General features: G+C 36.9%; 1 protein-coding gene across 4 annotated transcripts in view; it reads left to right on the top strand.

Moving 5' to 3' along the window:
- OPA1 (OPA1 mitochondrial dynamin like GTPase) overlaps window positions 1-23,024 on the top strand; it is a 91,439-nt gene that overhangs the window by 19,169 nt on the left and 49,246 nt on the right. For 2 of the 4 annotated variants that reach the window (XM_004602989.2, XM_004602988.2), the window contains 10 exons: window positions 5,839-5,949; window positions 11,031-11,084; window positions 12,755-12,859; window positions 14,287-14,373; window positions 16,849-16,962; window positions 18,711-18,791; window positions 18,888-18,962; window positions 19,873-19,944; window positions 20,033-20,132; window positions 20,643-20,773. In XM_004602989.2, the coding sequence (XP_004603046.2) occupies window positions 5,839-5,949; window positions 11,031-11,084; window positions 12,755-12,859; window positions 14,287-14,373; window positions 16,849-16,962; window positions 18,711-18,791; window positions 18,888-18,962; window positions 19,873-19,944; window positions 20,033-20,132; window positions 20,643-20,773 (930 nt within the window). The remainder of the gene's footprint in view (window positions 1-5,838; window positions 5,950-11,030; window positions 11,085-12,754; window positions 12,860-14,286; window positions 14,374-16,848; window positions 16,963-18,710; window positions 18,792-18,887; window positions 18,963-19,872; window positions 19,945-20,032; window positions 20,133-20,642; window positions 20,774-23,024) is intronic. The other 2 variants (XM_004602993.2, XM_004602991.2) reach the window with 1 other exon arrangement.

The following is a 23,024-nucleotide window of genomic DNA, read 5'->3' as shown; positions in this document are numbered from 1 at the left end:
AGTGGGGTTTTTTGTTTCATTTATTTTAAATTTTCATTTCTGGGTGCCAGGGATTAAACCTAAGGCTTCTTATATCGTATAGGTAAGGCATTTGCTCTATTGATGAGATCCCTAGCCTCTAGAAATACTGCTTGTTTTTTCCCAATTTTTGTTGCGACACCCTGATTTACAGTTCCGTTAATGATTCAGTGTTCCAACACCACACCAACCATCAGAGTGCCCACTTTGTAGGAAGTGTGGCACACAACCAGCACTGTCAGTAGTCATAAGTTGAGAACATTTGAGTTCCCTGGAACAGTGCTGGGTCGTTGTAAGCCAGGAAGCTGTGCTATTTTTGTGGTGGAGTGAAGTCAGAAGGGAGGCGTGGGGTAGCAGTAGAGTAATGGGTGGGGGACAGAAAGCAGTGGGGCATTTGACTCTTGTTCCCAAATCATAAGCATCCCACTAGTAAGTCATTAGTAAAAACACTCTACTTCTTGTGTGTCAGTTTTAGGTAATGAAATGAAAGGTTTTAGTAGAAATTATAATACTCCTAACTTCATAAAAGACTTATTTGTTCATCTCTTTGAAATTATCTGTTGGGCCGGAGAGAGAGCATGGTTGGTAGGGCACTTGCCTTGCATGCAGCTGACTAGGTTCCATCCTTGGCATTGCGCGTGCCTCTCTGAGCACCACCAGTAGCATAAAGCCAGGAGGAAGCCTATGCCCCCCCCGCCCCGGCCCCGACAGAACAGACAGTCACAGTGTAAGAGCCCCTTCCTCCCCCCCCCCCATTTTTTGTATAAATTGTTCAAATAAAAAGATGGGATACGGTATGTCTGAAGTAATATAAGTTAAATACATCCAAGTTGCAGGACATTTTCTTCTAATAACCAATAATAAATGTTCTTAGGTTAACTGTGAATACTTTGAGCAGAGTAATGTGTGAGTGGGAGGGGAAAATAGGATAAAGCTTCTTTCTAGCTAATCAGATAGCAGAATTTTAAAAGGTTTGTAGTACCTCAGAATAATTTTAAATGGAGACCTCTTGACCTGAATAGAGTTCTTTTCTGAACCCAAGTTACTTTTAAACTTTACCTTTATGCAGGAGTCAGTGAACTTCTTTTCTCTTAGGGCCATGTCGGTTTGTAGGCTGGAGGCAGCCAACCAGCTCCCTCTCTAAAGGGTAATTTTATTATGCCTTCCAATGTATTGTAGTATAGCCAGTTTCCTTCTTGAAGTACAGGTTGAATCCGATGGGTCACAGATACTTTGAAGTTGGTGGGAGCTGAATTCTAATTGGATGAGACAGGTGGTTGGGACTTTGGAGTGCCATTGTCTGCACTCAGGCCCCATACTTCCTGCTTTCTGAACGGGTGGCCTTGGACTTGATGTTGACTGACTCGGGATTGTCTGTTTCCTCTTCTGTAAAGGAATGTAATCCAGCTGTGAAGGTTATATACTGTCCGTCTGTCCTGTAGCACAAACCTCGCACATAAAACTAAATTATTTAGGATGATAAAGATGATAATTATTGCCATACACTTTGAATTGTTGTTTGAGTTAACAGCATATCAACATTACTTAATTTCTTTCTGTGCAGTTTGTTTGGGAATTATGAAAAATGTGGAAATGGATTGGAAGGTTTGAGTGTAGCTCCTTCAATAGAAAAGGCATTTTTTAGGAAATCCAACTTGGATTTTGTGCTAGAAACCATAAGTGTACATTATTGGGTGAAAGTAGGTTGTAATTAGATTTATTTAAGACCCAAACCTGCCATCGGCCCTGCTGTGGGTGCTGTCTGTCACATATCTTATGTGCCAGCCCATGCTTGAGTTACGGGTTATCAAACAAGTAGATTATATACTAAGCACAGTATATGAATCTTTTCTTCTGTGCTTAAGATGCTATTGAAAAGATGGTGTCTGAGGGCTGGAGAAATAGCAGAGTAGGCTAGATCAGAAGATTTATTTCTCTGCAGGAGTTCTGGATTTGATCCAGGGCAACTTTTAGGAATCTCATACACCCATTCAGAAGTAGACCCTGAACTTTGCTGGGTGTGGCCCCCAAACCAAGATAAAGCTATTTTCAAATGTCCTCACGTAGGATAACATACTGCCATAATTATTTAAAATGCTTTTTACCTGATATTATTAGGTTATCACAAAATTTGGGTTTTTGGAATTACCACTAATTTTCTTTCCTAACCGACAAAAACAAAACAAAACAGAACACTGTTCATGACATATGAAAACCTCAAGTTGACAATGGCCAGATATTTTATCTATATTTGTTCATAAAAATGTATTGTTTATAGCAGTTATGTTTTATATAATATATAATTTTTAAATAATTATTGCTATTCAGAGAAATAGTTCCTGATATTAAGATATTACAACCTAGGAGAAAAACTTGGGGTTTTTTTTTCCCATTTAAAAAATATGTTTTTCTCAATTGGCACACATATTTGTTCCCCTTCCTTATTCCCCAAAGCCTGAAAAGCCACCTAAATACTTGGTTATTAGAGTAAGATATGATATCTAAATTAGAAAAGGGAATCTTTTAATTGTATAGTGTAGCAAAAATAGTTTTTTTCTGTGTCTAATTCTTGTTTTCTTCCTACTTTTTTCAGGAGGTAACAGTTAATTTCAACTATCTTCACATAGCAGTGCGTCAGTAACAGACTTGGAAGGAAAGTGAGGTGTCACTAGAAAGAGGGTGTTTTCTTCTAATGTAATGAATATCAGAGCATCTGCGACACAATTTGAATTAAATAGGTTTAAGCAATAATTCAGGGAGCAGTGTTTAAGCCAATGATAAGAGAATTCTGTGTCCGATAGACCAGCACAGTTAAGAAACATGGGATACTCTCTCACTGCTTTGACAGTATATTTTCTAACTGTATTTATTAACTTTTCTCATTATATTTACTTCGGAAGATCTTCCAGTTGTAAAAATAAAATGCTTGTAGCAGTTATTTTTAATAGATCTGATGCTGTTTGAAACTACTCTCATTCAGATTATTTTAGTATTAGTGTTCTTAGCTTTTTAAGTTTATAAATATACATTAGAACATTGAAGGTATGCTAATTGGAGCAGCTAAACTACTGTATAAAACAAAATGTGAAGACTCCGGGATGGAAACTGTTTTGCAAAATAAAATCACATGGATGGGTTGAAGGAGTGGTTATAATGAATGTCTAAATGAATACAAATATGCTACCTTTTCTTTTTGCTCGGACTGGAGCGATAGCACAGTGGGAAGGGTGTTTGCCTTGCACGCGGCCGACCTGGGTTTAATTCCTCCGTTCCTCTCAGAGAGCCCGGCACCCATGGCAAAGCCTGGCAAATTCCCTGTGTTGTATTTGTTATGCCAAAAACAGTAACAACAAGTCTCACAATGGAGACGTTACTGATGCCCACTCAAGCAAATCGATGAACAATGGGATGACAGTGCTACAGTGCAGTGCTACCTTTTCTTTTTGTTTCGTAAAAGCAGTAACAAAGAATTATAAATCACATAAGCTATAGGAATAATGAGGAGAGTGAGTGTGGATAGGCTGTCTCGATAGAATTTGTTTAGTGACCATAAAATTATGTCCACAAAATATTTATCTCTAGAGATAGCTACAGTTTTTTATAAATGTATTTTATACTGTTGCATATTATACAAGTGTTAGGTTTGAAAAAACACTGAAATTTCAGTTACATTCCTTGCCACTATGATGTTCTTGTTACACAGAAATAACTGATATCTTGATTTATAAGGGATTAGCCAGATCTGTTATTGTTGGCTATGATCATAGTCTAATGTATTAAAACTGAGAATCAAACAAAATTCTTCAAATTATGTGCTAATATTTGAGGCGATGCTTTACTATAATGGTAGCTTTTCTGTTTTTCTGGAAAATCTTTATGTCTTTGGGTTGCTTAAATTTAACTAAGAAATTAAGCCTTTGAGTAAATCTACTAAATATATAAATGTGATGTTAAAAGGTATTATCTTAAGGGGTTATTTCTGCCGTGTTTACTGGGGTGGGGGAGCTGCCCTCCCTGCGGTGCTCCGGGCTGTGCTTAGGGGTCAGTCCTGGCCGTGCCAGGGGCCTCTGTGTGTGCACGAGCCTTACCTGCTGTGTTACCTCTCCAGCCCCAGCTGGAAGAGATTTTTTTCATTGTATTTATAAAATCTAATTGTAAAAATAACATAGTTATTTTCAAAAGCTCTGAAACTGAAGCTTTCTCATTAATATCTTTAAACTGTTTCTAACTTCTTAAATGTTTATGACTTTGTAAAATTGTATTGTTCTTTAGAACTGTTCTAGTACAAATGCATCACTAACCCATTCCATGAAACTTTACCTTTTTCAAGTTTCTCTGTAAGAAAATATTAGGTTTGTGACATTGTCGAGTACTATTTTTTTTCTTCCACATTCCTCAATGTCAGTAATCTACACTAGTAATCAAAAATACTATACAGAAAATAAAGTCATTTGGATAGATTGGAGAAGTGTTTATAATGAATGTCTTTATTCATTTAGATGAATAAAAATTTGTTAGACCACACCTTTTTGCTTAGTAAAAGCAGTAGCAGAATTGTAAATGGCAAAAGTTAAGGGAATAATGAGGGGAGTGAGTTGGTATTTTGGTATCTTGATACATGAATGCATTGTGATGAGTATTATATCAAATTCATATTTTATGATTATTAAATGGAATGGATTTTAAATGTAGGTTGTTTTGTATATAGATCCAAACTGGGTTTTGTTTCCTTTTAATTTTTATAATCACATTACCTTTATATCTAATTACCTTCTATATTGTGCTTTGGATTTAATGCTATATGTTATATTCTTAAGGACTATTTTTGTTTAATGTCAGAACCACTCATGAAAAGTGAAAATTCAAAGTACCTACCTGTGGTATATAATTAAAATTACTGAAAAATTACTGAAAAAATTGTTTTTTAGGCTAAACAAATGAACCCTAAATTTTGGTCCAATATGCTTGTGCTCATAGAAATAGATGTTAAAGCTTTGATTAGTGTGAGCTCAAAACTCAATAGCATTTGGGGTGATTGATTTTTTAATTGAAGATGTTGATTTTCAAGGGAAAATACTAGTAATAATTAGCTGTTATGTAGCCTCCGGTCTGTTGTCTGTTCACTGTGGTGGAGAATTCAAACATGTAGACCTGGAGTCCAGGAGAGAGTGTGGCAGGCCTGGCTTCTATGGCAGATTCTGTCCCCGGGGCCTCCCCCGAATCTTGGGGTATGGCCTGGCAGCCCCGTAGGGCCCAAGCAGCTCTGAGTCCTTCGACTTTAGCATTGAACTGCTGGCCCAGTTGGCTGAGGAACAGTATTGCTTTTAAAAAGCAGTTTAATTTTCCTCCATCTGTATCATCAGAAGCATCATTTGTATTGTAACGCTTATATTGGCAGTAGTTTATGTAGTTTATATTGGAAATTTCAAATAAAACTTAAAGGATTTTGTTGTCCCCCTCTCCCACTTGCATGGAGTTAACCACCTGCTTTGAATATTACTGTTGGGTCTAGATTTTACTGTTTATTGGTATTTTTTATCTGGTATGTTTTATTCAGGCATTTTTTGCGTTTTTCTTTTCACTTTAGGATCCATGCTATTTTATGTCTTTGAGGCCCCTAATTTCACAGAGGGGGAAAATGGAAATAAGTTACTGACCCCAGTTAAATCATGGCTTTAAAAGTGCATGAATGAGTTTCCATTTTTTGTCATAAGCTATCCATCCCTCCCTAACTTATATCTGTTCCTTTCTTGTGCCCTGTGGTTTAACATTATTCTCCTCCCCAATTTTCCTCTTCTCCTCATTGTAAATTCATGGCAGGGTCTGCTTGGTGAGCTCATTCTCTTACAACAGCAAATTCAAGAGCATGAAGAGGAAGCCCGCAGAGCCGCTGGCCAGTATAGCACGAGCTATGCCCAACAGAAGCGCAAGGTGATGGCTGGTTTAAGGGGGCTAATGATGTGTGCATACTAATCAACCGTTCCCACCAAGAGCGTACCGTCTTAATCCACTCACGGACTCCCGTATGTGAAATCATTCTAGGCAAAGTGAAAATACAGGCATGTAACTCCTGGAGTGCACAAACAAATCTTAAAATACTAAACCTAGCTAGTTAAAAAAAAATTAAGATGGTCAAAGATTTGTATTTAGAAAAGAATTATGAACTGCTGTTTACTTGGTTCAGTTATTGAGTCAGTCTATGTTTGTAAACTATTTTTTCCCACTTAGTTTTACAGATTTGGGGGGACCCTACCTGGCAGCGCTCGGGGATTACTCCTGACTCTGCACGTAGGAATTAATTCTGGCAGGCACAGGGACAGTACAGGGTACCAGGGTCGAACCCAGGTTGGCCACCACTTAAGACATGCCCTACTTGCTCTAGCCTCTGCATATGTTCATTTCTAAAATGAAAATGATTACGGTGGCTGACTGCAGAATGAAAATTACTTGTTTTAGCTAAAATGGATCAGTGGGAACCATTCTTATTTCTTACAGAAGAAAACTATTTAACTTTTGGACATAATTATTCTTAGATGTTTTGATAAACTCATTTCCTGAAGATTTTTCACATTAGCAAAGTCAGTGAAATGAATTTTAGCCTTGAACCACTGAAGGATTGAACATTTGGAGTTTGGTATGATTCTGTTTCCTTAAGAACAGTCTAAGAAAAGTCATCATAAACATATAAGTCTTAAGACTGCTTTTGACTGTTGGATGGTCCTGCAGTATAGATCCCAAAGTTTGTATTCTAAAGAGACTTTTGAGTCACAACATGAGTATGATTTCAAAGTTAGGCACTGAGAACTTGAAATCAGCTAGTTCAACTATATATAGTGAGAACAGTTTTTAAGTTGTGTTCAAACCTTAACTTGGAAAAAAAGATACAGCCATACATTACTTTAGGCTCTGATACGGAAATTGATCAGTATTACAGGCAATTGCTGCAATGATTTCTGCTGACTAACCTGATCTCACTTGGTGATGGCTAACACTTGAGCATATCTATGATTCCATTTTTTTTCACTATCACTTTTGACTTTTCTCAATTCCATGGCTGTGTATAAAACAGTATACAACTCATGTATACTGTTTAGCTTTCAGCGAATAACATGTTGAAAATAGAAAATGAGTTCTTTTCCTACCTAGCTTAAGTCAGCGCAAAGAAGTGCTTATTTTAAACCTCTGTATGCTATTGAGCATATAAATATTAGACCAGATTAGATACTTTTGCCCAACCTTCCTTATTTAGAGAAAGGAGGGAGGAAGCTACTGTGTTAGAATTATTATATAGCTGTAGTAACAATTATTAGTATTTTTTTCTTAATGGTAAAATGAGTTTAAAAGAGTCCCATTGACCTATTGTTTTAATATTGTAAGAAATGGTTTAAGATTTTGACATGCTTTTAAATCTGATGGTTTAAGGATATTAGTATTAAATACTATTCATCTGCTATATTGCCAAAAGTGAATGTTTATTTTAGGCCTTATTTTTTTTAGTCTATTTTAGACTTTGAGATAACTTTCCTATTTCTAATATTTATTAAAACATTCACTGAATCACTTAACAATAAGATACCCCCTTTTTCCATTTGGACTGTACCTCCACCATTTCTGTTTGTTAAGGAATATGTAATGGAACACCAAAGCTTGTTCTTGCTTGCTTTGGAGTTACCTTGTGTGAAATTAAATGTAACTGTCAAAACAATACCCTCTGTTACAGTGATAGCACCCTTCCTGTCTTGAAAGACATTTTCCCTAATGTACTCTCCTTTTCCCCCTTAATTAATACAGAGATTTTTTTCATCCCTTCCCTGCCATAATGATCAAAATCCCAATTGATGAGGCCTTTTATCATTCCAGGCATTTGAGATGTAGTTGAGGTATAAAAACACAGGAGTTCTTTGTTGCTTTATAATCATTCTTTCATACCTACATAAAAAATAAGTAGGTATTGGTTATATTATTTACAGCAGCTAGTAATGTTTTCCTGGTTTTTTTTTGTGGAGCAAAGGAGCTCATACAGAAGCAGTTTAAAACTGCCATTGATCATTTTGCCTGCTGTAATTATGTATATGTACATAAAATTTGGGGGCTCAAAGAGACAACTCAAGCCATAGGACACCGTGTGAGGTCTGGAATTTGGTCCCTGGCACCGCACGGTGGGCACTGAGCCGTTGGCTCCATTTCAGCTAGTTGACATTGCGTGGAGTGGCCCCAGGACCCAAGCCTCACTGAATAGCCCCTCTAAAAAATTTTTAAAAGCTCTTTATGACTCTTGTTTTGGCATCTGAGTGGCTGCAGTGGCTTAGTAGCAAGTTTGGTTTTGTGAGGAGCCAGTAAAGGTGTTTCTCTTTCAGCTTTAGCTTGTTTCTGCGGAGGATTCCGCTCTTTCTCCATCAGTTGCACAGCCCTGGAATTGTAGAAAAGCTCTGGTTTCAGCACCATTGATTCCCATTTTTGTCAGGGTGAGTTAAAAATTATTTTCATAACACAAACTGAATTACTCAAACAGGACAAGAACTCATTCTTGTTATAACTGAAATTTCCAGTGAAGTGGTACAAAATAAATACACTCCTACTGTTAGTTAAGACTTTGAGTAAGTGATGGACTGAGAAGAGTGTGTGTGCTGTTCTCTTAAGATATTCGCAGAAGTCTCCTTCTTAATGTCTGATACTTATTTCATAAAATTGAAGATTTTTATCATTCTCCTAGGAAATATTTGGTATAGTTCTTAAGTCCACCTGCTGTCTTTTCATATGACATTCAGATTAACTTTGATGTTGCACTAATCTACAGAGATAGACAATGTATTGGTAAAACTGTGCATGAATTCTTCCTAACAAAAATGCCATAAAGCAGAGGGCAAATCAAAATATTTCTAAAAATCAGAATATAAAAATTGTAACAGTCATGATCACTAAGTACTAATGCTAGCATAAAGATTGTACTTAGAATATTTTAACTGCCTAACATCATTTTAGCTTTTTATATACCCTTTTTGTTTTACCAGGTCACATTATCTATCCCTTGACATATAGTGAACATATTGACTTTTTTGTATACTTGTTTTAGTGTTTTAATAATTGGCCCAGATGTAATGTTTTGTTGTAATTTAGGACATATTACATTAAATCATTAAATATTCATGTTCAAAATTAAAATAGTTTGTACTAATGTGATTTAAATAATCACTAATTTAGTTACAGTGGATGAATATTTAATGGAACAAAATTAATTAAAGTAACTTTCAAAATGAATTGGGAGGTTAATCTACCTAACAGAATTTGATGACTGTATTATTACAGTTAAGAGCATGCTGTCTGATCAAAGTATGGAATTAATACTTCATTGATCTTCAAGATTTTGTTCTTTGGGTTGTGGGCTCCTCAGTTTGCTTGTTCTCTTACTTTTTAGGAGAGTATTAATAATTCTTGTCCATTCGCACAAATACTTGATCAGAAAAAAGTTTCTAAGTCTTGTTTGCTATACAGGAATGAGAAAACAGTAATTCAAAATTTGTTTTATATTTCCTGTTATGTAGTTACTGAATCAGATTTAGAGATTTTTTTAATTGCAGGCTCTAAGGGGAAAAATGTACTTACTATTTCTAGCAAGCATTAGCATTTATATTTAAAAGAACCTTTGGGGAAATTTTTGAGAAATTATTTAGAAATAGAAATTTAAAATTTTTCGGGGCCGGAGCGATAGCACAGCGGGTAGGGCATTTGCCTTGCACGCGGCCGACCCGGGTTCGATCCCCGGCATCCCATATGGTCCCCCAAGCACTGCCAGGAGCAATTCCTGAGTGCAAAGCCAGGAGTAACCCCTGAGCATCGCTGGGTGTGACCCAAAAAGCAAAATTAAATAAAAATAAAATTTTAAATAGTTCTTGGTTGCATGGATAAGATTTATTAATGTCTATCTCAATGAGCAAATCATTCACAATTTTTTCACATACATTTGCTACCATGGTGTCTTAATTGCTTAAATGGCCAGTGAATGAAGGTGAATAAGGATTCACATGAATTTGCCTTGATTTTTGTCTCCTATAAAATGAATTTGTTTATAAATTTTGATTATCTTAAAGTAGGTATCTTGACAGACTGCTGATAAGAACTGCACTTTTCCAAAGAATCAAGCACAGTTATGTTGATTTGTCATTACTGGCATCATTTTAGTTATAATTGATCATTGTATTTTATATTCAGAATTGTATTGTGACTACTTTAAAGCTTGTTATACTTATGAATTGAATAAAATTCTTAATTGTTTTTGGATATTTTATCTTTCAGTTATTAGTATTAATACTATTTGAAGTAGTTTCCACAATACCTGTGGATTTTATTCTACATTTGATTTTATGTTCATATCAATTTTGTTTGCCTTATATTTCTTCATTGCTACTGATACATTCACTATATTATGGGTTAGCAGATCTTGCAGTGGAATAGAATTTAAAAACAAACATCTGACTCCACTTAAAACTCTGAAAATACAAGATGTGTTTTGCACTTAATAATACTTCCCTACTCACAGAATAGAACTGGTTAGTATTTTATGGATACATTATGATAAATGGACTCAGTAGTTATAAGTGATAATATATATCTGATTTCCCAAAACATGTTTCTGTAGGGATATCAGTACCTTTTATCTGTGATCATCAGTTTCTGTACTTGAATACAATACAGTTTGTGTAGATAATAGTAACCTTAGGTGCTTAACCCTTATTTCTCTGACAAGCCCCTTATATGAAATGACTAGCATGGCAACAGGAAAGTGGTTGCTTTTTAATACTATTAATATGAAATTATCATGGGTAAATCATAATGGGTAAATTCTCATTGGTAAATTATATGTATATTTTACTTTTTAAATTATCACTTGATTTAAAAATTTGACTTAATATGTTAATAAATCCATTCATTTTTATTCAATTACAATTTTCAGAAATTTAGCTTGATATACTGTCTAAGCTTAATTCTACTCAAGATACTTTTTAAATATTTAGGTGTCAGATAAAGAGAAAATTGATCAACTTCAAGAAGAACTTCTGCATACCCAGGTATAAAAATGAACCAGAGCTTTTTTTATATATATACTCTAAGTTTCTTGGGTTTATTTTATTAGCGTGCATGTGTGTGTGTGAAACAAAAGAAATTCGCTTAGAGAAGTTTGAGGCAGGGGTGGGTGTGGGGGGGAGAGAGTGAGATGTTCAGGAGAGAACATGGGCTTCTCCAGAGGGGAAAAGACTGATTTTATTTTTGAACCAAGCAAGATTTAGAAGAATGGTTTAATGATAGAACCTTGCCAGTATGTGCAAATAAGTGAAAGACTAATTGTAACATAAGGGGTAGAGGAGGAACTGCAAGTATGATTAACTTGTTTCATTATATCAACTATTTTTGAATGAAGCACAAGATTTTTGGAGGATTTGGGCCAACCCAGATGTGCTTATAGCTTTCTCTTGGCTGTAGCTTACTTCTGGCTATGGTAAAGCCACTCCTGGCTTTATGCTCAGGAATCACTCCTGGCAGAGCTCAGGGAACCATATGTGGTGCAGGGGAACGAATGAGTCTGATTCACTCATCAGAAGCCTCTAATGTTTTAAAAAAATAATTTAAAAAATAATTTCAGCTCCTTAATAATAATTATACTCCTTAATAATAAGCTCTTTAATTATAATTTTTTTTAGCTCTTTGTAACCTTGGATAGACTGCCAAGTGTCCCTAACATCAGGCTCCTAATCTGGTGACCTCTGTCTCATGGGAAAGCTTAAGAACATAAATGCATGTGAAACAGTAAAGGACCTGTCACATAATGCATACTCAGGTTAAAATGCATCACTGTATCACTGTATCACTGTCACTGTCATCACCAGTAACCTCTCCATTGTGAGACTTGGTGTTACTGTTTTTGGCATAGCAAATGTGCCACAGGTAGCTTGCCAGGCTCTGCCGTACAGGTGAGATACTCTCGGTAGCCTGCCATGCTCTCCGAGAAGGGCAGAGAAATCGAACCTGGATTGGCCTCGTGCAAGGCAAACACCCTACCCACTGTGCTATCAATTAAAACATTATATGGGAAATAAAAGAATTTAGATTTTTGTCAAATGTCCCTGTAAGTGAAAACTTAAAATTTGTATGTGATGGCCTGGAGCGATAGCACAGTGGTTGGGCGTTCACTTTTCACGCGGCTGACCCAAGTTCGGTTCCTCCACCCCTCTCTGAGAGCTCGGCAAGCTACTGAGAGTATCGAGCCCTCGAGGCAGAGCCTGGCAAGCTACCCGTGGCGTATTGGATATGCCAAAAACAGTAACAATAAGCCTCTCAATGAGAGACGTTACTGGTGCCCGCTCAAACAAATGGATGAGCAACAGGATGACAGTGACAGTGGGAAAATATTGCTTCATAGTTAAGAACTTTAAATTCTTAGAGTTTGCAATAATTTAAAGAATTTAATAATTTTGAAGGTGTTTTAAAATAATATTTCAAATGTAAGTAGCAAAGAATTTTCCAAGTAAAATACCAAATTATAATAATAAAACTATAATGAATATCACTGTAAAATAATAGCCATAATTATTTTCTCAGCATTTTCATCAAAGCCCTTTTAATAAAATCTCAAATAAGAAGATACAGTTTTAAGGTTTTGAAAGATTTGTATTTAGACTTAATATTATTTATTAACTCATTTTCCCCGTGATACAGTTTTGTGTGTGATTTTTTTTTTTAGTTGAAGTACCAGAGAATCTTGGAACGATTAGAAAAGGAGAACAAAGAATTGAGAAAAATAGTATTGCAGAAAGATGACAAAGGGATCCACCATAGGAAGCTGAAGGTATTGTTGGTTGATTATGACTTTTGAGTTCTTAGAACTTGGCCAACATGATACTTGCATTCATTCATCAATGCCAGGTTTTAAGGAAATCTGTGAAGCGTTCAGTCATCCTTTTCTTGCTAACCTCTCATATCCTTGGGTGAAGGGAAACCGCTTCCTGTATTAAGATATTTCGAAAATGGTTATCTCCACAGTGATCATTTCATATTAACCCTATAAAGTCTTTGTATTCTCTCTTTTTTTTTAATTTTTTGCCATAACTGACAGTGGACTGGGCCCAGGTCTGTGCTCAATGTCATTCCCGTGGAGGAAAAAAGTCTTCACAATCTTAAGTTATTCCTTGTGAATCGGTTTATTTTTCTTAAGTGCCTAGTTTGTGTCTAGGTTTATTTCATTTCTGTGGCTTTAATCAATTGTGAGTTGATAGACATGTAAATATATCAGATATCATTGCCTTAATTACATTTCCATTGAAAAATTAGACTTTTTTTTATTTTAAAAGAACTATTTTAAATTTTGAGGAATTTTAAATAAGCATGTACTCGGCTATCATCAGCATATTGATAATTTCCATTGCCAGTAAATTGTCATAAACATTTTTCACTAAGTCATACACGCTAAATTAATTTTTTAACTTATATCTCTTATTAATAAATATTAGTTAAGTTTTAAAACTTCAATAAACTGTAGCCAAGGCTCAAAATATTTAGTTCCAAGTTAAAAAAACATGTTCTGACTTTCAGTCAAGGCACGATAGAGTAGACAATACCTTGGCCTTGCTTCTAAGTCACTCATATCAGTTGAAAGAAAAATCAGGCCCCAAGCACTAATATGTTTTGGGAGCACATTCCAAAAGCATATTTCTCTCATAAGTAAAATATTATTACTTAAAGGTAATCAAAGTTTGACGAATCTTTTTAAATTTCCAGGTGGATGGGTATTTTATGTTTAAGTAATATCTAAATGTTTCTCTGATCAGTTGGCTGAGTGTACTTAGGTACTGCGGCATTTGTCCTCTGTTCACTTCCCCCTCGGCCTCTGTGTCTGCATCTCTGGCTTCCCTCCTCCCCAGCTCACACTCCCAACTGCTAGAGAGTGAATGTCTCATTAGTTAGTCACCCGACCTCTTTGGTGTTTAACGATCTTCTTTTGTTGAATATTTAATACATTGCCTTTACCCTTAAACAGTAACTCCCTTGCCGCTTAATCTAAAGGCTAGGCAATTTCTAATGTACCTTACTAAATCATTGTATCACTTAATTAAATTAGATAAGAAGAAATGAAATTTTATTCTGTACTATTCCACTTTTACTATGGATATATATTACATAGAGAAGTACAGTGTTTATGGGAAAACATTCTGTATTTCATCAGCGTGTTATCTTTTACTACATCTATGGCGTTGTTTATTTATTTTAATTTTATAGAAATCCTTGATTGACATGTATTCTGAAGTTCTTGATGTTCTCTCTGATTATGATGCCAGTTATAATACACAAGATCATCTGCCAAGGGTAAGTAAAAATTTAATGGTAAGTTTGCCGGTACCAACAAAGCAGAAAGACCAAGATGCATACATCTTTTAACCTATATAAAATGATTTAGCTATACTTTACGATGTCTTCATTATGGAATATTTTTTGATAATACTCATCCATTGATTTATATTAACATACATAATGAAGGATAGCTGTCAGATATTTGACTTGATGGATTCATAATAACCATTACTCTAAAATGCCTGAAGAGGGAATTAAATTAGGTATGGGAGTGAAAAATTTTTTGGAGGGGTATTAGGGAAGGGTTTGGCAATGCTCCTGGCTCTATGGACCATATGTGATGCCAGGCATTCGAACTTAGGGGCATACCTCCTGTAATAGTTCTCTGGCCACAGGAGAGAAATTCAACCATAAGAATCAAAAATGTTTTTAAGAGTAAATTAGCCATGGAAAATATTTTCATAACATTGTTAATCAGGTGTTAGAAATAGTTTAGCACAAGTTTTTATGCAAGTTTGGCCATTAACAATCCAATTACTGTTTGGGGGATTTTTTTGTTTAGTTTTGGACCACATTCAATGATGCTCAGGGACTATTCCTGGCTCTGCACTCAAGAATTACTCCTGGCAATGCTCAGGGGACCATATATATGAGATGCCAGGGATCAAACTCGGGTCCGATGTGTGCAAGGCAAATACCCTACTCACTGTACTATCTCTCCAGCCCCTCAATTATTGTTTTGCTATTTACATTTTTAATATGTATGATGTGTCAAGTCATTCTTGCATGGATGATTAGTCTAAAAATTATTTGACTGATAAATTTTAAGTTTGTATTATTTTTACAACATGTAAAGTGATAATCTAATGAAAATGCTCATAACAGATTATAAGTTAAGATCAGAAATACCATGCAGAATAAAATTAAGCAAAAAAAAAAAGCCTAAAAGTGATCTAGCTGGATTATTTATAGTAGGTTAGTGTGGCTCGTAAACTGACAAAATGGAGTGTAGAGCAAGATATGATAGAAGTGTCAGATCTAATGGTTCTTAAACATTATAAAGGAATTTCTTTTTTAATCGAAAGCCCACTTTTATGGTATAATAAGTTCATATTACCTTAGTACTCTTGCAGAGTAACTGTGAACTCTGTAAAACAAACAAAAACCATGAACTGCAACTAGTTGAAGTCATTAGTGTATCTAGAAATTCTGGCAAACTTTGGAAAGAATTGTGTCAAACCTGAGAAGAAATGGTGGTACAGAGTGAACTTTCCTTTGTTCAGTTTCTGGCCGGAGGCCAGGTCATGTTCAGCACCTATATGGCTAATATTCCAACTGAAAGCTGAGTATCTTTCTCAGAACAGAGTTTGAGACAAGGGCTCCTGAAAATTTAAGGTAGTAAGTAAACTCAGCAGAGTTAGGAAGAAAAGGTGATGAGAGCATTATAACAAATTTCTTATTTAACCTCTGTCTAAATGTCTGGCTCCTGAGTTAAACATCAGAGGATATTATCCCCGGGAAGGTTAAGTAGAAATTTGAACTCTACTCAAGAGGCAGACTTGGTAACCGTGAGTCTGAGTTAAGAACTGAAAATAAAGCAATAAAGCACCATTTTTTTCAGGGAAATAAAAGAGAACCTGAAGACTCAGAATAGCGTATATAAAAAGTATCTCTGACACAATCTAAAATCATTCAAGAATAGTATCGGGACAACATGGTTTATTTTTAAAAAGAGGAGAAAATTGGGGTAGGGGTTAGTAGAGCAGATCCGTCACTTACGGTTCCTCAAGCCCCACCAGGAGTGATTCCTGAGCGCAGAGCCAGAGTAAGTCCTCAGCACTTCTGGGTGGGGCCCCAAAACCACCAAAAAATAAATTTTAAAAAGAGCAGAAAATCAGTATAGGCTAACTTTGATTTGAATAAACAAAATGCTACCAAAGCCTATTATTGTTATTATTACACTACAGATGGAATGAAAATATGCTAATAACATGTTATTTCAACAGAAAATAAGACCTGCCAAGAAACAAATATAAATGAAAAATAGGGTATCTGAAATTAAAATTTTTCTAAGTTTAATGGGCTGGAAATAAGAGTAAATTTGAAAATAGTGACCATTATTCTTCTTACACAATTTATAACTTTTAGGTTATAAAACTTATTACTTACTAATGGATTTTTTTTTCCTTTTATAAAAATCCTTTTAAGTATTTCTTGGAGAACTGTTTTGGTGACAACAGTTTCTTTAAATGTTGTTCATGTGGTAAAGGTGTTTTTATTCCTCCTTTAAATCTGAGTCATCGATGACCTCTCCAGGTTGAGGTTTTGAGGTTTTTCCATTCAACTCTTTGTATGTAGCATGCCATTCTTTTTTAATTTAATTGTAGGTAAATTTTAAAGGCTAAACAAAATCTCAGTGATACTTGATTATTTTATTCACATTTAAGTTGGTATAAAAGGTTGCATAAACCTTATTTATGTTTTGGTAAGGTGGTTGTGGTTGGAGATCAGAGTGCTGGGAAGACCAGCGTGTTGGAGATGATCGCTCAGGCACGAATATTCCCTCGAGGCTCGGGCGAGATGATGACTCGTTCTCCAGTTAAGGTAAGACAGTGTCCGGCATCCCCTAGAGTCCCATGAGTGTGCCAGGAGTGATCCCTGAGTCTAGAGCCAGGAGGAAGCCCTGAGCACTGCTGGGGTGGCCCAAAACCTAAAAAGGAAAGAAAAACCATCCAGAGGAAGGGGTGATCAAAGAAAACCAAATAAACCAGTAAAGATGAAGATTGAGGATTGATTATTGAATTTACCCATGGATACAAGTACAGTAGGTGGAAGTTTCCTTCAGATAGTTTCTGTTTCCTGGGTGAAATGAGAGGGGAAAAACATTGGTGAATGGGGCAAAGGAAGGAGAATCGGAGGCCTTCTAGGCGACTCCAGCAGTGTCACGAAGACTGGGAAGCCCTCGGATTGCAGAATTGCACTGAGATCCCCACTAAGGTCTGTGGGCTTCAGTGTTAAGGACATCACTATGGTTGCATTTTCGGGTTTGTTCTTTCATTTTAATGTTCAGCTGGCCTTGTGAGAATACAAATTAAAATAATCAAGAATCAGGCCACAGTGGTGATAGAAATGAGACAATGTTGCGAGCTCCGAAAGCACTGTCTGAATGGAGCGAGAGGAGTGTGAGGCAACTTGACGGAGTCCCCCGAGTGCACTGTCCGAGTCAGCTGGGAGCGCAGTCCTGTTGTATGGGCCTAGCCGCTTTCTCTCTGCTCTGTATTTTGTGATTGTCCCACACTTAACAGATCTGGTTTACTTACTGATTCTGAGACATTTCTAATTTGGGTGGGAACGTGAGCTGACCACACCCCCATATTACGCCCTAAAAACGGTTATGAAGACATTGTGAACTCTATTATTTTGTTCTCGGTTAACTTTGTTCTCACAGGAAGGCAGAGCATGGACCAAACACAAAGACTGCTTCATTTTTCTTGTCACTTCATTGCCTTTTTAAAAAACTATTATTACTTTTAATGATGGTTGCTGGGGAAATCTGAATGCCGGTTTTGTTTCCATTAGCTGTAAGAATCAATGCTGCAGGTTTTAAACTTTTCTTTGCCTTAATCAGCAGTGTCCTGAGGGAATAGAGCTGCAGAATTCATTGCACACACCCACCCCTGTTCCACCTGGCTTGTGGTCAGTTTAGAAGTTCTCATTAAACCCCTCATAGTTGATATATGAATTATTATTATTTCTTGCTTGACTGTCATTCCCACATTTGTACGTTTCTTACAGATCACTCTAGGTTTTGCCATACTGACCCCTTACCTTCATGTCAGTTTGTCCCAGAATATAGGATAGTCTAAAACCAAGTGTTATAAATTGTGGGTCATGACCTGATGACATTCAGGTCTTTGGAACAGCAGCATTTTATGTCATGGAAGATGATAAAGTAGCCAGCGGTCCTTTAAGAAATGACCAGCATGCACTGCAAAGGACAGACAGACACAGAAGTCTGTGATCTCCGTGTCGCTATGTTGACAGAACCTGGGGTGCTCCTAATTTATAATACCAAAAGGAGTTATGTTTTTAAAATAAAATTGGGTAATTATAGAGAAACTTGCAAAGTCATTAATGTCATTAATTGGTAATTACCACTAATCGTAATTAATGTGATTAATTACCATTTACTGGTAATCGCAGTAAGTTAATGTGATTAATAACTGCGATTAATGTAATTTACAGTGTGAAGGGTCATCCAGATTTGTGCATTTAGATGGCCCTGTCTAAACCATGTGCATGAACACAAATTGCAAATGTGTCCTGATATCTCGACTTTGTGTTCCTCTCAGGTGACTCTGAGTGAAGGCCCTCACCACGTGGCCCTATTCAAAGATAGCTCTCGGGAGTTTGATCTTACCAAGGAAGAAGATGTAAGTAGAACTCATGCAGGATTCATGTGCATAACCTCACAATCTGTGTAAGCTTTTAAGAAATAAACAGTTTATTTGTTGTTTTCCTTATAATAGCTCGCAGCACTAAGGCATGAAATAGAACTCCGAATGAGGAAAAACGTGAAAGAAGGCTGTACAGTGAGCCCTGAGGTAAGTCTTGTAATTCATTTTAGCAGTGTTTTATGGAAACCCAGTATTTGTGGCTGAAAGTAAGTCATAATATCATAATACTGCAGCAGTGTTGAGATTGTAGTACCTGTTTCAAGAGATAAAGATTGTTTGTATTTGTTTTGTCTTGGGACGCACCTGGTGAAGTTCAGGGCTTTCTCCTGGCTCTGCTCCGGAATCCCTCCTGGTGATACTACGGGGCGATAGGTGACAGGGGATGCTGGGGTGAAGCCCAGGACAGCTGTGTGCATGTGAGGCAAACACCTTATCCACTGTACTCTTGGCCCCAGATCGATTTTTTTTTAATATTCCAAATAATATTTTTAGAGTAATTGCTTTATTATTTATTGTTGTTGCTTGGAGGACACATCCAGTGATGCTCAGGGGTTACTCCTGACTCTGCTCAGGAATTACTCCTTATTGTGCTTACGGGACCATGTGGGATGTCAGGGATCGACCTTGGATTGGCCACTTGCAAGGCAAGCGTTCTACCTGTTATATTATGTCTCTGGTCCCATTATTTTTAGGATAATTTTTTTTTATTATTATTTTTTTTTTTTTTTGCTTTTTGGGTCACACCCAGCGATGCTCAGGGGTTATTCCTGGCTTTGCACTCAGGAATTGCTCCTGGCAGTGCTTGGGGGACCATATGGGATGCCGGGGATCGAACCCGGGTCGGCCGCGTGCAAGGCAAATGCCCTACCTGCTGTGCTATCGCTCCGGCCCCTAGGATAATGTTTTTAGAATCAGAAAAATCATAGCTTCTTTCTCTGAGCACTATACCCAAATAGATGAGATACAGAATTTTCCGAATATGTATTAGCAAAAAGGTTTCTAACTCCTCTCCAAAATTGTTTCTTTTTCTTTCTTTTTTAAATATTTTTTTGAGCAGACAATATCCTTAAACGTCAAAGGCCCTGGACTGCAGCGGATGGTACTTGTTGACTTACCAGGTGTGATTAATGTAAGTATGTATACGGAATAGGTCTTTTCTCTCAATCCTGTTGGAGAAAACATTTGTAACGGTTTTATTTAAACCTTTTTTTCCCCAGACTGTGACCGCAGGCATGGCTCCTGACACAAAAGAAACCATTTTCAGTATTAGCAAAGCTTATATGCAGAATCCGAATGCAATCATACTCTGTATTCAAGGTAAATCTTACCAAAATGATAAGTTTTTTTTTTTTCTTTTGTTGTTGGGCCACACCCAACAGTGATTAGGGCTTACTCCTGTCTCTGCACGTAGGGATTAGTTCTGGCAGGCTCAGGGGATCATGTATGGGTTGGGGCCCTAACCAGGGTCAGCTGGGCGAGGCAAATGCCCTGCCTGCCATACTTTACCTCTGGTCTGGCAAAAAGAAAAGATTTTTAATTACACTTCCTTCTCTTAACGATTCAAATTTTCCCTAGGTGTCACGTTCCATAAATGTATTTTTTTGCCCTCTCATTCATTATATTAGTAGATAGAATTAAGGCTGAAACTTCATAAATTTCACTTTAGACATCATAGAAATTTTAATGGATAGAGTTTTTCTTTATTATGGAGATAAGTATGCTAGGAATTATTTTCTTCCAGTGAGATAAACACGAAGGGTATCTTCTGTGGAAGTTTTTAGAATCCCCTTCACAATTACCCTGGTGTCATTTCTGAATCTCTTGCAGATGGATCTGTGGATGCCGAACGCAGTATTGTCACAGACTTGGTCAGTCAGATGGATCCTCATGGAAGAAGGACGATATTTGTTTTGACCAAAGTAGACCTAGCGGAGAAAAATGTGGCTAGTCCAAGCAGGGTGAGGACGCGTTCTCCCTTGGGAGAGAAGAGATTCTGTATAGAAACCCCAGGAGCGGCAGTGACTTCTTTATAAAGCACATTCCTTGTGAAATGCAAGTCTCGACTTAAGGGAGTGTTTTTTACTTAATTGTGAAGGAAAATTATTTGGCTTGAAATCTTGTTCAAGCATTTATTTGGTAACCCTGCAACTTAGGGAAAATGATTTAAACTTTCTAGTGCTTTAGGCTCCCTGGATATGACGATATTAGTGGTATAACCTCAAGAAGTTGGGGATGTTTAATAAGTTAAGTATTTATTGAAATAGTGCTTGCATAAAAGTATAATAAGCATGATGGCTGTTGTGTGTATTATCATGACTCTATTCCTCATACAACAACTTTTTTTTAAAATTTTTTTTTTATTGAATCACCGTGTGGAAAGTTACAAAGCTTTCAGGTTCAAGTCTCAGTTATACAATGCTCAAACACCCATTCCTTCACCAGTGCACATATTCCACCACCAAGAATTACAGTATACCTCCCCCACCACCGCCCCAGCCCTCTACCCCTCCTGTGTAACTGATAAATTTCGCTTTATTTTCACTTTATTTTGATTACATTCAATATTTAAAAAAAAAACTCACTATTATTGTGTGGAGTTTCTCCCCCCAAAGTCGGACCTGCTGAAAAGGAAGCATTCCCATACAACAACTTTAGACTGTTAAGTATCTACACCTTCTGCCACTGCTTAAAATTGCTCTTGTCCTTCCTCAAACCTTTCTGAGACTGTAAATGTCCTGTGTCATAGGGAGGGTTTCACGACAGATTGCCCCTAACTAGGGTTAGTGATTCTCTGGAATGCTCACAGGACTCTGCAAACTCATCCTTGCACCTAAGGTTACCTACAATGATAGTATACTAAGGCAGTTACAACGGGAAAGGTGCTAAGAAGTCTGGGGTAACCAGGTTTATATTACCTAGAACCTTCTCCTCAGAGAGTCTCTAAGACACATGTAATCAGGCCTGAGTGATAGCACACGAGGGAGGAGGGCGTTTGCCTTGCAAGTGGCTAAACTGGGCTCGATCCCTGGCATCTGATGGGGTTCCCTGAACACCGCTTGGATCGATTCCTGAGAGCAGACCCAGGAATAAGTCCTGAGCATTGCCAGGTGTGGTCCAAAAGCCAAAAACGAAGACACTTGTAATCCCTCGGGCACCAAGTTGCTCATTAAGAATTCCTAAGAGTGTTTTAGTTTGTTTTTTTAAACTTACTTGAGGCACTATGATATTTTTAATCAGTATTGTTAATGCTGGAGTTCCACGCATGCACCGTCCACCAGGACACTCTGTGTCCCCACCCGCTTCTACCCACCCTGCACCGGCTAAGCGCAGCTTCTCTTGCCTTTGGGCATGTGCTGTTCTCTTGACTATGTTTCTTTATATATTGCATATGAGAGGGATTATTCTGTATTCATCTCTTTCCTCAACATGATTAACATGGACACTTAAAAAACTAAAATAAGCTTTCATATAACCCAGCAAATCTCCATCTGGCATCTACCCCAAGAGCTCAAAGATACCCTCTAGTTCTATCCACAAGGCGGTACATTGCAGGATTTCATCTTTTTACTTTTTAGCTGAGTAGTACTCCATTGTGTATGTAAATCACTTCTTTATCCAGTCTATTCTTGCATACTTGGGTTTTTTTTATAGACTTTGGCTATTGGGAAGGATATTTAAAGCACTTATAAAACTAAAAACAGAAACATCAGCCCCAATCAAAAATTGGGAAGACGAGATGAGCATACACTTCCTTAAAAACAACATACTGGTGGCCCGTGTGTGTATGAAAAATGCTCTGTATCACTTATCAGTAAATGCAGATTAAAACAACAATGTGATGCCACTTTAAACAAGTGAGATTGGCACACTTCAAAAAACAACCAGTGTTGGTGTGGATTTGGGGAAAAGGTACCTTTATTTACTCTTGGCACAATGGTTGATTGTTCCAACAACTTTGGAAAATAATAAGGACACATAAAAAACTAAGATAAGCTTCTGTATGGCCCAGCATGTCTCCTTCTGGCATCTACCCCAAGAGCTCAAAGGTACTGTTTCAAAAAGACACTTGTGCTCCTGTGTTCATGGCAGCACTAGCCAAGATCTGGAAACAGCCTAAGTTTTGTAATGAATTATATAGGCTTCCTCAGGTACCAAAATTTCAGATGCTCAAAGAGAAGATGTTCGTCATAAGCTACATTGTTTACACAG

Source organism: Sorex araneus, chromosome 2, assembly GCF_027595985.1.
Source record: "Sorex araneus isolate mSorAra2 chromosome 2, mSorAra2.pri, whole genome shotgun sequence".
NCBI classification, from domain to species: Eukaryota; Metazoa; Chordata; class Mammalia; order Eulipotyphla; family Soricidae; genus Sorex; species Sorex araneus.
Note: the sequence above shows the minus strand (reverse complement) of the source record. Positions and strands in the feature narration are given on the sequence as shown.